We start from the raw sequence: 18,496 nt of genomic DNA, 5'->3' as shown, positions 1-18,496 counted from the left end.
GTTGTGTAATATCTTGAAAAAAAATTTTAACGATATTATGTAACGATCTTTTTATTGGTTTCTTTTTTGTGATTGAAGAATAGGAATTCGATCGGGAAATAATTTAAAAATTTTAATCAAATTCTTCCATTCTGCCCTTATACGACGGTAGTAACTAGATTGAAAATGTTTGTGCATTTAAGGCGAGTACGATTATGCAGAAACCTACAATAATAAAATATACGTAAGATGTCAAAAGCAAAGTACATTTTAAAATTCGTATCGTTTTACATAAATACATACTACTACATATACTCGTATGTAATAAAAAGCTGACAACGTAAAATTTGTAAATATGTATGCCAATGGACGATAAACAAATAAACCCGTTTCTCTGATGTTTTCACGGAAGCAAAAATCTTCCGGATAGTTGTACTATATTGCTTGGAATAGAGAGAAAAGATGATCCATAAAACGAGGGACAACGCGCGAAAGTAAAGCCTCGCGTGATTTACCATATAAAGCCAGCCGAACAAATAACTAGGGGCACGGTTGTTTGGTCTAGTTTTAGCTGAGTTTCCGTCTCGTATTTATGGTTCTCTATCCTCGTAAAGTCCCAAGATTTATTTTTCCGCGAGAAGGAAAATACAAAATCTGACGACCGTGCTGTAGACACATTTGCATATGGAACACAGTCGCTAAATAATTTCACCGATGAAATCGAACCAAGGTAAAAGTAAGAAAAACAAACGACAAACTCGTTTCTTAACAATATATATGGCATGTCGAAGAAATAACTAGATTTTGTTTCAATTTGTCTAAATAATTGGACCAATTCAATGCACAGAATGACTTGTGACTAGCGGCAGGTAGATGCAATTGGGTTCCACTTGCGGAATAATTTACGATGATATTGGCAAATTGACAAGATACAAATTGTAGGTTGTAGACTACTCTTGCACAATTTTTCAATTTCATATCGAAGAAGCAAATAGTTTTCAATTTATAAAATGGCTTGTTATTCTTGTTCAAAGAAATTTACTATCTCTGCTGATTTGTAAAATTTCATTAATAATTTTGCGTGGTTCAATCGTACAAGAGAATCATGACGACAAAATATGAGAATGATGACAAAATAAATTGAAAATGTAGAACAGACATTTTTTATACGAGGCTGTATCGTCGTGGAAATTGACTTTGAATACTTGCATGGTACTCATACAATTTAAAGACTATAGATCGCTATCTTTGCTTATATTTATCGCATTGGATGAAACAGAATACACTGTAAAATAGCATATTGACAGTATACAGTGAAGTTTGTTAGCTTATACATTGTCGAAAATGTTTCTCATTCTGTTCTTCGTATCGATGACAATTTATCCTGATAATCAGTTTCATTAAACGTTAAATAAATCTTTATTTTAAACATCATCCGATATTTCCTATTTCTTCGAAAGACGAATAAAAATCGAACGAAATTAGATGGAACATAGCCGAACAAATATTTAAAACTAATTTTCTCGGAAAGCAAAAGCTCGTAGGAAAAAATTCTTCTCTACATCCTCAATTTATTTTATCGCGTAGAATCATCCCGTTTCCGCTTCGTTACTAGTTACAAGATATCCTGACCATACGTTGAATTGTCATTAATGTGCATCCGTGTATCGACAGTATCGACGTTATAACATATATCAAGATCATTGAAATCCATGACATATGTCATCTTCTACATAATATACAGTAGAACTCCATTTATCTGCATTCCATTTAGTGGAACGAAATACCAATTAATACTCGATTATTTATCAATGAATTTTTGCTGATTGAATTCACTTATCTCAATGAGAACTCCTCTTATACGAAACGAAAAATAATAAATACGTGGTAAGGAAAATCTACGAAGTCCAATTATACGTATAAATTGTTCATCCCCTAACAAATTTAGTTAAACGAAGTTCTACTATAATTACTAGACTGCGAATTTGTATGCAGATTCGCGTCGTTGGGTATATAACGAAGAAACTAGAACCTCGGTAGAAAATTGTTTTATCTACTACGTATTGAGTTGGCAACTAAGTGATTGCGGATTTTGTTAATACCACCTAATGACAAAATCCGCAATCACTTAGTTGCCAACCCAATATTACACAAAGCATTACACTTTGTATATTTCATATATATTTCTTTTGTATCATGTGCATTTTGTGTAATTTTACGCTTTCATATTTTATCTCGTATTTTTTTTATCAGTACCACCTAATGACAAAATCTGTAATCACTTAGTTGCCAACCTAATATTACACAAAACAGTACACTTTGTATATTGTATATATTTTCTTTTTTTTTTTTGTATCATGTGCATTTTGTGTAATTTTACGCTTTCATATTTTATCTCATATTTTTTTTATCAGTGCCACCTAATGACAAAATCTGTAATCACTTAGTTGCCAACCTACTATTACACAAAACAGTACATTTTGTATATTTTATATATTTTCTTTTTTTTTGTATCATGAGCATCCTGTGTAATTTTGCGCTTTCATATTTTATGTCATATTTTTTTTATCAGTACCACCTAATGACAAAATCCGCAATCACTTAGTTGCCAACCCAATATTACACAAAACACTACACTTTGTATATTTTATATATTTTCTTTCTTTTTGTATCATGTGCATTTTGTGTAATTTTACGCTCTCATATTTTCTCATAAACGCATAAAAATCCGCAGTCTGGTAATTATCCAAAACGTTATTATTCAACTTACTCAGTTACCGCTCTGTTATCCCCTTTTCTCATCTCACGTGTATGTCGTTTGATATATACACTCTACTTATGTTAATGTCATAAACCGCGAGATGACTGAATCCTAGTCAATGTACAAGCTCTCGAAGAAAAGATGACGGTGGTCCCGTGTCAAAATATTGGCTTAGGATCGACCCACGCTTTAGATTCGAGATATACGAGAGTTCGTAACGTTAGTAGTGGACCTAAGAGCCGCCGAAACACCTTTTCCACCAGTAGACGCGTATCGTTCTGTCTATATACGTATTCTGGTCGCATAAATATTTGTTCAGAGAGCGATCGGAATGTAGATCAATTCGAAAATATGGCCGTTCTCATCGATCTGGAATTTCAGTGGCTGCCTCCTCGTGGATATTAAATTCCATCGGTGTTGGACGTTTTGCATGGACTTAGTCAGGTGCGTAGTCCATTAAATGGATCGGTTTATTAAACCTTTCGATCCTAATATTTAGTTCGTCATCCATGCAACGTTCTATGGGCAGCGGTATACTCTGTGAAACGTTTTGAGTCGCTTTGAATATATTTCTGGCTCGTGCATAGACGATACTTTGGCTCGTGAAATATTTGAACAATTATTATAGAAAACTTTGATGTGCATATCGTATGCGCTATATGAAACATTTTGAAATTTTTTTCACGCTGTAATGAAATTGCTACGGCCGTCGTAAAACTTGCAATCAATGTGAAAATCAGTCTATGTAGAAATTATAAGATATTCGTTGCGAATATATACGTATTTGATAAAAAGTTGGTATACAGCATATCTTAGGCATATAATAGGCGTTGAATTACGGTCCTGCTATATATCGGGGTTTATTAAAACGTAATGAATTACGTAATGCAAGAACTATCGATGTGGTACACACGTCTTGTATATTTTATTCCATCAAAAATGTTTGCCTGGATTTTAAGAGCTGTTTATATCCCATCTGTCTGCCTGCTTAATTTTACCTTTAAATTATGATTTTGTGTATCTTCTAGTAATTTAGATTTAATGTACTTACTAAGTAACAACGATTAAATAAACTTTGAATTAAAAGAATACATCGAATGTTTGTTACTAAATACTGAATAAGTTCTATTATTAATCACAGCTAAATACACGAAGAGTGAAGTAGAACAAGAGTAGTCCAAATGTAAATAGGCTGTGATAAAGTACCAAAGTTTAATTATTTGTTCGAATCGTTTGTTGTGAGACTTCCATTCTGTTAATAAAATAGAGCTATTTGAAGAAAACGTCTGGTATCTCTCAGATGACCTCGTTCGTCTAATTTTATAGAGTTCTATAAATCGCCGATGTTGGTTCTTTTGATAAGAACGAGTTAAATTAACACTCAGATGTGCGAGTGTCTATTTTCAAAATTTATGTTAAAATAGCATAGTTAGAATAGCGAAGACACAAGGCAATTAAACATAAAATTTCATCCAGTTGAAAAGAATTCTTTGCAAATATACTCGAGACCTAATAAATCAAAATTCAGGACACGAAGCAAAACAGAAGACTTCCCTTCAAACTCATTTCGCTTAATTCGTTAATATTCATATTTTTAATTCTGCCCATGGAATAATTTATACTCCTCCTCGTAATTTTCAAGAACAGCCTAATATTTCTCCAATATTCTGCTTCCATTTATTACAAAAATTGTACTATCGTTTTCTGCCTTTCCCACCCATTTACATACGTTTCGACATTTAATTAAATTTCCTCGATTGAATTCTGGTGCAGTTCAACTAGCAACTATAACTCGCAGCTATATCTATAGACTATAGCGAACATTTTAACGAAAAGTATAAAACGAAATAAGAAGAAGGAGATAATGCATGGACGAATCTAAGTTGATGAAGAGTTCTACTTGTAAATTGACTTTAGAATATTCATTTACAGACTAGAATATCATTTAAATAAATCGCTGGTTTTTCTTCATCCAATATGATGATCATTTTTCAATATCAATTTCTGATATTTTTGTTTCATAACGAGTAGGACAAATTTTGATTATCCCATCAGAAGATTGGTTTCATCTCGACGAACAATATTGAAAATAATTGAATATATTCCGTCACTATAACGATTACAAAAATCGATTTTTATGCTGTATATTTTGCACAATGCATACATTTTGTATTAGAGCATAGTTCACGCTTATTTCAATGTTTCACGCAGTATCTTATTACTGATACGAAGTACAACAAAATATTGCAAAGCGTTGCATATAAGCTCGAGACTGTATTACGATGGAACGTCTCTTTTAATATATTATCCGAAATTGGTAACATTCTGAAGGCTAGACATATTGAGCTCGCAAGGACTGCAAGAGGTTCAGGAAACATTGATGCAATATGCTGCTGTCAATACAAGTTTCATTATACTCCTACATCATGTACCGTATAACAAGCTTCTTTGACAGAGATAAATTAATTTTAATACACGAGAGACACCAATTTAAACTTCGTAACATTGGCAAAACTATTATCTCTGCAATTTAAATTACATATTCTAAAGAGACAAATGATTAACATATCTATATATAAATATTCGCAATTTACTTACTACAGTAAAAAAAAATATGACTTATTTTTGTCTTTGTTCTTTATCCACCAACTTCGTTTCATTTTCCCAGAATCAAACAACTCCATTAAAATTTCATTTACCAAGCGAGATTAGCGAAACGAACGTAAAGAATGACGACTTTCTTGCATACTTAACCCACACGACTCAACGTCTAAAGACACAGAAAATTCCAACTAGCAGAATTTTTCGAAGCACTGTGTGTTTGCTCACACGACCCTCCGAGGGGTTAAACCATTTTCCTGGACGCATACCAGCCGCCATGGAGCAGCGAATAATTTCATCCTTCGCATGGAGATTGTCCAGGAGCCATCGCACAATGGTCGTTGGGAGGACGTGGCCGTGGTCCCCCTAATGGGAATGTTAGGGAAGACGACCTCGTGTTTGGAATAACACGTTGCAATCTACAACGGTTAGAACGATGTAGCAATAATACAAGCGAACGATACATCGTCATGTGCACGTTCATCCGTATATACGTATATACCGATGGTTATAAGCATTAGGATTTTAGGATACCTTTTGGATATTTAGCATAAATTGAATGGTCATTGAATAGTTGTGCGGAACGTAGTGCCAGGCTTTTGGGTACAAGACGTGTCCAACTGGAATTTCTTCTCGACGTTTTGTTAACGTTACAGATAGTTTATCCAAGGTCTGAAAAAGAAAGTTTTCGTTACGTGCTTTTAGACCCTGAAGAAACTAGCTGCAAAACGTGGGAAAGAAATTCCGTTTGGAATGAAAGCCTTGAACAACCCTGTGACGATTAATATTATTAAGCGTGACAATCCGGCTTGTGGAAGTCTTAAAATATTATCGTTATCGTATAGTATTAAATATTTTTTTTTATTATTTAATTTGTACTTTACTATTTGTCCAGCTTGACATTTGGTGAATTTTTCTAACTTAAATAACATGCTAAATAACATGTGCATGGCTACCCCTAGCAGGATACCATCTTCGGGATACCATCTTCGATACCATAGTTTGACTATTTTATTTCTTTAGTGAGATCAGTGGGGTGTTTTCCTTTTAGTCTTCGTATTAAATATTATCGTTGATTTTATTTTCCATTGATTATTAGTTTCTTCAAACTCAATACACTGACGTATTAACTACATCAGTTATTTGAGTCGATATTTTATTGGTAAATGGTCAGGTTCGTAATCATGATCCTGGACCTTATAATCAGCTAATTCAACAAGATAGCAAACACACTTTTTACTCATTAACTTATTATTAACTCGCATACTATATTCTAGTAGCATTTCCCTATTTGTTGCTATAAATTGATGAAATTATTTTGCTCGATTTTTGATTAATTTGATTTGATCGTAAATATTAGTATGCATAAGAGCGTGCGTTTGAAACACAAGAGCACGGACTCAGTCGTGGATGCTATCACGAGGACTCGCGTGAAAATGTTTGCGCAGGTGCATCCGTGTCGGGTACAGGTATGCTCGCTAACAAAGGCTGCATTATGAAGATACAATGATGCTGCATAGGGGGCCGCTCGCTGTGGGGCGGATTTTAATCGAATTACATCGTCCGATCGACGTGATTCGCTGGGATTATTTCGGGTTAATGCTCCGCCAACGCTGGAACACGCGCCACGCCGTTAATGGAACTGACGAACTTTCGTCTGTCGCGTCACTGCCTCTATGTAGTTTGTGCAGAACCTGAAGTTGATTGAAGCTTGCAGTTTCTGATTGTAATTCTTTGTGCGTGGAAAATCGGATGTTGCTGTAGATTCTTGCTTTTTCTGTTTTTTTTTCTTTACGTGTCATCTGAATGGAAGATAAAGTATTTATTATAGTCTCTAATTTTTATTGTTAGCTAAGTTAGTTGAGTTAATGGATTAGTAAGTTACAGTTATTAAAAGTAACGTATTTATTTTACGCATATATATTTTTTAAATCTTGTTTTATTCGTCTGTTCGAAATGAAATTCTCAAATCTTGTGAAATTCATATTTTTATAAACAAATAAAGAAGTAGAGTCTCTGCTAACGATAAGCAGAGATTTGTCTCGGTCTCTGAATGTTATAACAAAAATTGTACTTTGGAAATTTTATATATTTTTACGTACTTAGATCTTTTATAAATACACAGAGTTGACCAGTCTGTCTGCTACTATTATACTATTGCGTTTCACTGCTATATCGTCGTATTGCTACGAAGCAATCTGTCCATTGCGATTATTGATTTCTGCATTTCGTATCAAAGCGAGGAGTTCCAAAGGTCACAAATAAAATTCCACCTATAGAGCGACAAAACTCGATATTTTTTCTCTTTTCACTTGCTTGTGCGCGTGAAGCAAGTTTAAAGAATTATTTTTGAAATTGAATTCTTTTGCATGTTACTTGCGTGTACAGCTATTTCCCAATTTTCTCGTATGTATTCTCGTTTGTTAGCTTTTCACACGTGCAAAACTTGATCGTTATAAAGTGTTTGTAACGCAAAAATATATCCATGCGTTTTAAAATCCGTAATTTGTTCTTTCTATTAAAAAAACGAACGACACGAAATATATTGAGATTGTTAATTAACCGAGTAACACGGTAAATCGTATTAATTGATAAGATACTTTTAAACAATACTTAACAGCTTTTTATCGCGTGATTCTCTTCATTCCTTTCTCGCAATTCCCAAACGATGTCAATGAACCACCGAAGACGTTGCCAAGATAATATCTTGTTTTTAATTAACATAAACGTAGCAATCACGAGGGGCCTCGTTGAAAGCATAGCCACAAACTGACCTGGCATAACAAAGGAGAGAAACGTTTTAAGCGTGCACCTTAAATTACACCAATTACACTTATCTCCGTCAAGTTAGAGTCCCACTTACCAAGGGGTTTAACGTGAATCCCCGTAAGGAATATTCCATTGCAATGATGTCATGAGCGCACTATGGTTCACGGCACAAAGATCTCAAATGTAATTACACGAAACCATTAATTTCACGCTACCGCTCAAACAATCAAATAACATTAACAATTCCATCAACTGCATTTCCGCTTCCAACAATGCTAATTTCGAGACGTAACAAATACCTCGAATGATGTTGCAGTCGGCCAATAAAAGTGTCTTTATATTTTCGAATAAAAACTGTTCGTACAATTATTGGCGAATTTATCTCGAATATTTTATACCCTTTTTTGTTTGTTTTTAATCAAAAAAATAATCATATTATTTGACATTTTGTTTTCTGTACAGGGAAATAAAGCTTGAAACGAAAGCTCGTATAATCGAAGGGTTGAAATATCGAAGAATGTGGTAAACAGAATCGACAGTGAAATTTCAAAACCTATACAATTTTCGCACATAATGGGAAATTTATTCTTCAAACATTTGGAATATCTGGAATAATATTTACCAGATGGAAAAACGATAAAGAGATTTCAATTATTTTGAAGATGATGTATATTTTGCTCGCAAAATTAATATAAAACTGACAATGGTATATATATGAAGAAAACTTCTCGAAGAAAATTAAACACAAAGAAGATAACGGCGTGTTTAAATGGAGGAAAAACTTTCAAAAGTATTTAGAAGCGATTCAATTAAAAGCTATTTGTTGATCCCTTTTCCTCAATTATTAACTCGTAACCTACGAGATTATAAAAATTATTTGTAAAATAGAATTCCAAATTTATTACGCAAATTCTAAAATTTATTACGCGAAAATACATGGAAAGCCTAATTATGCTCGCTCGTCGCATATAATTATTCGTATTGCGGAAGTCGCTCGATGACCCGGTTTGTATCGTTTTAACCGTTGAGAACCGAAAGCTGTCAGTTCGAAAGGTCGTGAGTACCTGCGTGTACCTGCCAGACTAGCCTGACATGCGTTGGCATCCCAGCATCCTTTTATGGGACTAAACTGCATTCTTCGGCGACTTAACGTCGAGTTCGCCACGGCTCGATCCTCCTTAAAATAGGATCGACGTGTGGATCATACGCTGGCTACAGTGAACTTGAAATATTCGCCAGGATATTAATTAACAGAGAAAGTTTTAGAGTATGTGAGAGTGGAATTTCAATTACTTGGACGTCATATGTCACTTGTTGCGTTGCACATTGATAATGTAGGGGAGAGTTGATGAAATTGAGTCATTGAATCGTTAGCCTGGTTTTAGATGATGTATGTAGGAGAATATTAATATCATTATCGGTTGATGTATGGAAAGTACTTAGTGACTGAGTATATTTGTTTTTCGTAACGTTTAATGATTCTGGAACATCGAAGAAAGATTTAGAGATCAGTTCTTAATGCGATAGCGTAATATATTTGTGCACGATTCGAAATAAAATTTACTTGTCTTTAATTTCATGGATAAATGAAATACACTCGCGAAATTAATATCTTTTTGACGATGAGATTTACCGAAGCAATTATGTTTCATTAAAAAATTCAAAATTGAGATTTTTTATCACATACTTCCTTGCTAGCTCCCTTATAGTGAGTTACTGGTGTTTTAGTTTCCTTAAAATATTTAGTAGATTTTAAAACGAGTTTTAAAAAGAGTTAGCAGACTCATAGCTGATCTCTATATTGTGTTAGTGTACCTGGAAGATATATCCTCGTCAGTGAAATTTATTTCAGCTAAAATAATAATTTGAATTTTATCTAAAGGTGAATTTAAAAGAATCACATATACATATATAAAGTGTCGAATAATTCAACGAATTCGAGATGATTTTGAAATATAGTTATATCACAATAAAGCAATAAATATGATAGCGACATCCAATATATTAATTTCGGTGTAAATCTTAGTTTCGTAATTGAATGTCAAAGTGACCGATCAAGAGACATTTAAAGCTGAATTAGAAGGGAAATTAATTTCTCTAATTCGAGATTAATTTCCAATCACGTTTGATCACTCGTGCATGGCAGTTACTCACGTAGCGGTTTCTACTAATTACTTCTTGATTAAAACCTTTGGCTACGCTTTCGATCGTCTTCGTGGCTCGCACGATCTACATTGCGGAAATGTCATCGTTTAATTCATGATTAATTGAGGTGACGAAACTGCGGGCTAATTATCGGCATACCTCTAAGAGTACGCTGCAGAATGCAGTAATTAAGAACGGGCAATAATTAATGGATTTTACTTTTACTTCTCTTGTTGAAGATAAAAGGTAGCGTCTTGAAGAACTGGCGAATTACAGTCGAATGATTGCATTGTTGTTTCATAATGAAATTCTCTGAATTAAATTCCTTCGAGCAAAGTATTCGTTGACAAAGAGGACGAAATAGAAATTTGACAGTAAATAATGGAAAATAGTTTTTATATATCGTAGCTATATTTTCATTTAATTTGCCTCATTTTATTTCTAAAAATTTGATTTACGTTATATGGAAATAAATACTCGAATGTTTATTATTTCAATGATGGAAAATTAAAGTCTTTTTTCTTCAATTTTATATAGTCGGAAAAGCATTGAATTATTTGAACACTAAAATGTCATAGGTTGCTTTCTGAACTTCAACCGAGAATGTTTCAAGGTAATTGAGGATTAAGCTTTGAAAACGTTCCAACGGTTTCCGTTAATTCAGTTGAAAGGAACTTTGATCATTCCGGCAAACTGTCATTCAGCTTCCATTATTCAATTGCTGTTTCAAAAATTGTCAAAGGCAAACGTAGACAATCGTAAAAAGTTGAAGCTTTTAATGCTCATTTTTCCTTATAACATATCGTTATCGTATCATTAATTTATCTGCCACACGATAATATCCAATTACTTTGTAGAAACAGCAAATTGTAGATTCCAGCTTTTACCGTATAATTAGCAGTTTATTAAATTCTCCATTGAATCGTAATAACGATACGTTATACAATTTTTTGTGATAGCAATTACTCGTTACTCGCATCACTGGCAATAAATTGTTTCTTAATATTTAACCGACTAATTATAATCACTTGAGTTTACCAGTGATTTTTCACGTATGTTAAGCAACAAAACGTGGAATAAATAAAAGCAGAAAATAAAGTAAATAGCAGAAAATGGTGCAAAAAAGGAATTTTTATAATATGTGTATGATCGAAATGTTCACGCTCTGTGGAAAAAATCATATTGCGGTAGAATACAATAACATAAAGCAAGAAATTTCGTTGCATGTGTAACTGAAGTATTCTCATTCGTTTTAAAGTTTTTTGCACTTTTTCGTTCATCTGAATGTAAAAATATCGATAGATTTGCATATCTAGAACAAAATTTCGTGATATGATCGAACAGCTCTATTCCATTCTAAATTTTGTAATTTTGCAAAACCAACTTTTCTACCGATAAAAATAGTGTTTTACATTCAGAGCCAAAAAATTTCGAAATACAGTTGTACAATTTTTGCCTGTTTTAACTTGTTCCCATTGTACAAAATCTATTGTCCAATGGCAAGCGTATAAATAAAGACAAGTTTTTATATCAAAAATACAATTTATTTCAATTTGCAGTTACTGTTCGAAATAAAAATCTGGAGGCCATTCTGAAAGTTTTAATTAAAACTCATTTCGTAATATACGCAGCTGAATCCCGCGAACAAATGTTTCCTTATTTACACGTTTACCGTTACAAATCTCCGATTCCTAGTTTCAAAAAATTATAAAGCTCTTTACATATCGCGAATACACAATGTGTTCGACGAAGAACAATAAACATTTGATAGAACACACGGTACGTACAAAACGTATTTTTTTTATTGATGAGGAAACGGGGTCGTTCACGGTTCAACCACACCGATAGTGTGACGCGCTCGTTAATTTAGGCTAAGATCATCAAGGCGCCACGTTTCCTCGGCGACATTCGTCAAAGTCGCGGCATGACATCATTGTTTGCCCTGAAAAATGGATGGCGAGGATCCCGTTGTCATAGCACGGAGGCACTTTAATTGAACTCACTTGAAGCCTCAGTGAAACACGAGGCGGCGGTTTTCCTCGTAAGCGAGCCACGTTCATTGTTTGCCTCCGTTTCGTTTGAAACGTTCGTTCTATCTCGTAGCGACATTTTGCTTCCCGAAATAGCCGCTCGAGTTGCAGAAACGGCTAGGATTTTATGGGATTCAATTGATTAGAAGGACGAGCTCGCTTTGTACGTGTCTGCAATCTCTGAGAGGAAACGTGGCTTGTTGGTCGCTAATTCTCTGAATGTTGATAGGCAAGTTTGCGTCGTTTTTATTCTTTCAAAGAAAATCAAATCGATCGTTTTATCTGAAATTTGTATCAATCAATCTCTAATTTATTGTTACATATTTTTGATTATCTTCTATCTATTTGATTTTCTTCTATCTATTTGGCATATTACTTTTCCTTCTTTTTTTTTTGTCACACTTGAATGTTTCACTGTTGTTATTAATTCTTTCAGCACCGATGATTATTTGAACGCTGTAGAAATTCCTTTTTGATCTGTTATTAACGATAGAAACATAGTTCTTCTGACACTTTAGCGAAAAATATGTAGTGCATTAAAATCAGGAATAAAATGAAAACATTTATTACTTAATTAGTTAGTAATTTGTTAAAGTACAGTGTTGCGTATGTCGAACGTGAAAGGTTAACATCTTCTTCCAGTGCTTCTATATACAGCCTCGTTGGAAGGAAGAAGCATTTTTATCGCCAAAGAGTTCAGCAACAATTTCTCTAGTAAAATTACATCTTTTTGTAGGCCACGATTTGACGATTCAAATATGCATACATTCTTTGCTCAAAAGTCTCAGAACAGCTATGTATATTTGGTTCGCATAACAATAACAATAACAATAACAACAACAACAACAACAGCAATCGCAATAGCAATAACAACAACAACAACAATAGCAATCGCAATAGCAATAACAATAGCAATAACAATGACAATAACAATAACAATCTAAATGATAAGAATGACAATAACAATAACACCAATGATAAGAATGACAATAACAATAACACCACTGATAAGAATGACAATGGCAATGACAATGACAATGGCAATGACAATGACAATGATAGCAATGATAAGAATGATAATGACAATAATAATAATAAGTCTCAACTATGAAGATTTACAGTATGAACGGTAGTGCATAAATTTTGTATTTCTTTTGCAGCAAAAATGTGTGAAAGCGCGTGCCCTGTACGACAATATCGCGGAAGCTCCGGACGAGCTTGCTTTTCGAAAGGGCGATGTTCTTACTGTCCTGGAACAAAACACCGCTGGCCTCGAGGGATGGTGGCTGTGCGCTCTGCGAGGTAGACAGGTAATTACCTTCTTTAACGGAACTTTCCGTCTTTTTTACTTTTCAACAAGAAAGCTGATTATATTTTACTCGGCTACAGTATTTTACGTAAAAAAATACGGCGGGACTAGTCTTACAGTCGAGTCTCGTTGCGTAAATAACATAGTGTTATTAATTAATTAACCGTGTAATTACCTCGTATAACGTGAAATTCCTTAGAGAAATGGAAGTTCATTAAGATTTTGGATAAATGTTTAAATATTATACGTTGACGTTACGGTTTGATTATAAAAGAAGAATTCTTGCGAGGGTGTGTTGGATCTTTGATGCTATACGAAATTGCTTTTTTTATGAATATTGTGTGTCAAAAGAAATTAAGTTGTTACGAAACTATTAAGTTGTCCGGAAAGTGTTTTTCTTTCTCAAACGTGTTTTTTTATAACAACGCACCTTCATGCAAACGTGAAACCAAGTCTGTGAAGTGTTTATCTCAACAGAATAAAATGGATCGTACGTAATTCGACAAAATAATATAAAACAAAAAATGTTGTGCGTCTATTATTTCCTCATAAAACGAAAGGAACTTTTCAGACAACCTAATACAAATAAAGGTATCAAAACTAATTCGAAAGGTATATAATCTTTCTCGGGAAAGAAATTGCAATCTATAAAACAGTCTTTTACACATCGATCTTCAGAAGCGAACGTTTCACTTGTAAACAATTCCCACGCGTCTCTTGAAATCTTCAAGTTAATTATCATTTCATCTTTAATTAATCTTCGATTATCATTTTGCCTACGAGCTTCCCAGCAAGCTATTCGGTAAAACAACTCTTTGTCAATCGATACAGCATCAAAGTTCCACATTTGCCTAAGTCTCTATCTGCATACAATAGCCAGCATACGTTCTCATATAGCTAAATAGAAAGCTTCAACCATCGTTCATCATCGAAGCTCTCTTTAACCAGCTTCCCACTCTGATCCTTAAAAGATTTCGCAATTGCCCTAGTTGACGATCGAACAGCCACTTACGTAAACGTCCGCGTTCATCGAGATCACATGTGTTCGCTCGTGAAAGCCTCTCGGTGGCTCTATCAATGTCCGACAGACATTATCAGCTGTTCTAGACAAGAAACACACAAGCCAGAGTATGGGCGCCATCAGAATATTATTTATTCTCTTTGCATTCACCGATGATATATCAGGCGACGCAACGTCATTCACGATACGTTGTGGATACTTAATTTCCAGGCGATATCTAATTTTAAATGTATACACTCCACGATAATAGAATATATATATCGTTTATAAAGGATATGTATAATTTATAAGCTTTGCCAAATGCAAAGCTGGACAAATTCTAAAGTACAAATTAAATAATTAAAAAAAAGGAAAAATTGTATAATCTTTAGAACACTTAACAGAAGTTAGGTGAGTGTTAATAGGGAATAGGTTGTTAGGAAATTATTAAAATCTTTGAGAATGATCTTTTGCATCTGATTTCAAATGTTTCGCTACGAAGGAATTGTATATTCAATAACACCTGGTTGATTACGTATATGTAAATTGAATTTCTGTTTTATCTATTTAGTTATTAAATGTTTCAACGAATTGTAAGTCAAATACAGATAGCGAACAGACTTTTTGGATTCTGACTTCTCGTATTAAGTTTGATATTACATTTTTTCAATTCTGATCAGGATTTTATAGCAACGCGTAATTATTAATTGATTACTTTTCTATAACTTTACAAACAGCCATTGCTCATTTTTATCTTGTACTAGATCGATATCCTGAACAAACCCAATATACTGGTTCTTTCAATATTTTCTCAGATCTAGATCGATCATGGTGTTTTATAATTCCAAGGCGCTTATAATTAAGACATATACAATTCGTAATTGCAAATAAATCCATACCTCGATTAGATCCGTTTCAGTCTCTACAAACTTGCATATAGTACAATTTATTTTCAAAACGAACGACATAGCACGTAAAGAACGAGAGATTCCTAAATAAAGAAGTTTATTCAAGAGATGGACAATTCAATTGACGAGTCAACTCCTCCTCCCCTTAACAGTCGAAGATTAACAGGTTAAACGAGCAGATTAATAACTTGACTACCACGATGGTCATCGGTGACTCACGTTTTTCTTAGTAAATTCTCCAAAACGATTAAAATAAGATAAATTTCACGGATCAAAAACTGCTCAAGAATGTAAATGACGGATAACATTGGCAGAAAAAGGTGCGCAAATACGTTGTAATAATTTAATAATTAAATACTATGGTGTAACATACTCCAATTTATTGTCCCCCGCCCCCCTCTCTCCATGTCAGTACAAAATGTATATAACATTAGCCTAGCAGTCAATGTATTGACAATGCAAGTGTCGCATGAACGACGTCGCAACTCAAATGAAAGAGCTATGCCGCTCGATGCGACTAGACTCGTTTATCTGGACAAAGACGTTGTTCCTTTCTTTCTCTCCTCTTCTCTTAGCACATGACACGGCATTATTATCGCGGAAATGGGACGTTAGGCCGCACCGTTACAGCCTCTGATCTAAGATCTTCATCTACAACTTTAGGAGAAGAGATAGAAAGAGAGACAGAGAGAGAGAGGAGAGCCGTAGGAACGAGCTCGAAAGTGCGATCCAACTAGAATCGTTTCCGCGTTCGACATCTGTTCGAAAAATTTCGAAACGATGCGATGTCTGGCGGTTCCACGACCTACGGCAATCTTCTTGCCATGCTTATCTATGATATTCTGAAACCTATCCCTACATCGTAGCAGCAGTACACGTCATGTCTGTTCGGACAACACGCTGGATGCTCTTGGAATGCGGAGAAACGATGATGGTTAAGCGAGGTCGGTTCTTACCGGTCGTAACTTGTCACAAGATGGATTTATCGGAACATTGTTAGAAGGAAGGAAGTTCGACTGGAATTTTTTGTGCGCCGAGTTAAATTCTCTTGTGCGCCGTATTCTTTTTCGTGAAAGAGTTAGATCAGGTTCGAGGGTGATTTTTTTCGTGGAAGCTTTTTAAGTTAATTTTTCAGGGAAATTCGTTCGATCGCTTTTCAAGGCTTTGCGATTCATTTCGTTCATAAGAATAAGTAGTACAGTGTAATGTATCGATAATTTGTGTTATACGAACCCTGTCTTGCGTTATTGTCTCTATGTGTTGCTATATGAACTGTTTTAAATTTGGAGATAAATTCGTTTATTTTGTAAGTAGGTAGATAGATAAATAGATAGATAGATTTACAAATTTATTAATTGTATTATTTTTGAAAAAAGAAAATCGAGTATCGTTAGTATCTATTATTGATAATACGAATATTTTATTGCAAGCGTAATGTGATTAATAACAGCAGTATAACTATGAGTAAAACGATTGATATATTGGTATATTGCAGTATAATTTATGTTCGACTGACAGCTATGGTGTTTTCAAACATTGACTTTAAAAGCTTGTCGATTCGTTATACTCACATTCTTCGCTTTTAAAACGCATTGGTCATCCTTGGAAGTGCTCTTACGTTTCACTGCACATAAACGCAGGTATAGTAAGTACATTTCTTGCTGACGTTTAGCTTGTTTGACGACGACGCATTCTTAGCATGGCTTTCTGATTATTGGAATCATATTTGTTTTTGAATAATCACGCTTTATACGAGCGATGAGCGTTTTCTGATTTTTCTTTTTATGACACAATATTGCATATTTTATTTTCGGCTAATATTGTCGCGTGTTATTTTGTCAATAGTCTATATCGACTAAATCGATCAAACATATTTAATTCAAATAAAAGCTTAATTAGTCATAAGAATTCATCATTCAAAGATACAGCATAAAAGTTATGAACTTTTGTATTCTACGATTAAATAAAAAAATGAATCGTATATACATTTTACCCCATAAATTTTTTATTGAAAAATTGTATATTTATATATTTTTTTTATTTCCTGATTGACAGCTGTGGTGTTTTCAAACTTAGAAATTGATTCGTTATACTTCATATTCTTCGCTTTTATATTTTTTATAATATATTTAATTGTCGCATATCATTCGCTAAATTTCTTTTTTGTTTTATTATTATTATTTAATTTGTACTTTACAATTTGTCACATACACATTATTTCTAAAATTTATTTCATCTAACTCTATTCACGAAAGACAAGGTTTTCTCCAAAACGTATTAGTAGATCACTGATTTTTACGAAGATTCGTACTTTTGGAAATATAATTAACAAAGTACAGACACGGTAAAAAATTGTTTTACATATCAAATACTATACAATAGTATACAAAGCTTATACTATACTTTGGATATTTTATATATTTCTCTCATAATGTGTGCATTCTGTGCTATTTTCCACCTTCCAAATTAACTCTAAATACATAAAAATTCGTAATAGTCTACTTATTAATACGCATCTCTGTATCCAGTTGTATTTCTTCTAACGGAGATTCTGTTTCGCAACTTCTTGCACGTGGAATCTATCATTCGCCATATCAGTCCCTTCAACGTAGACAGAAGGCACGGTATAACGCATATGGTGCTCGTTGAAAAGGAACTGTTGGGGGTGGTTCGAATTGGAAATTGGAAAACAGGGGTACGCCGATGTACTACAAGTTTACGAGGAAATTACTCGCGTTCGCGTTACGGGTAACTGCAGCTGCGACCCGATGCACGACTGCCTCATCCTTTATTTACAAGCCACTGCGTTACACGATAAATGCATCAACGTGGAGCAGTTATAAAATTTCAACTTTCACTTGCCTGAATTATCAACTTTCTGCGTAAAGCGTAATTCGTATGTTTAGTTTCGAAGTTGTACGTTAATCTCGTTCGTTGTGTTTTACCCCGTCGCAACTTTTATATTTAACAATAACGAAGCCTTTTTCTATGATT

General features: G+C 34.0%; 1 protein-coding gene across 1 annotated transcript in view; it reads left to right on the top strand.

The window, feature by feature from the left end:
• Positions 1-18,496, top strand: part of LOC117235210 (breast cancer anti-estrogen resistance protein 1) — a 165,625-nt gene that overhangs the window by 82,406 nt on the left and 64,723 nt on the right. Inside the window, exon 2 of the mRNA XM_033497031.1 lies at positions 13,446-13,595. Within this exon, the coding sequence (XP_033352922.1) occupies positions 13,446-13,595 (150 nt within the window). The remainder of the gene's footprint in view (positions 1-13,445; positions 13,596-18,496) is intronic.

Source organism: Bombus vosnesenskii, unplaced genomic scaffold, assembly GCF_011952255.1.
Source record: "Bombus vosnesenskii isolate JDL3184/JDL3185 unplaced genomic scaffold, Bvos_JDL3184-5_v1.1 scf7180000013314, whole genome shotgun sequence".
Classification (NCBI taxonomy): Eukaryota; Metazoa; Arthropoda; class Insecta; order Hymenoptera; family Apidae; genus Bombus; species Bombus vosnesenskii.
This window is presented reverse-complemented; position numbering and strand designations above follow the sequence as displayed.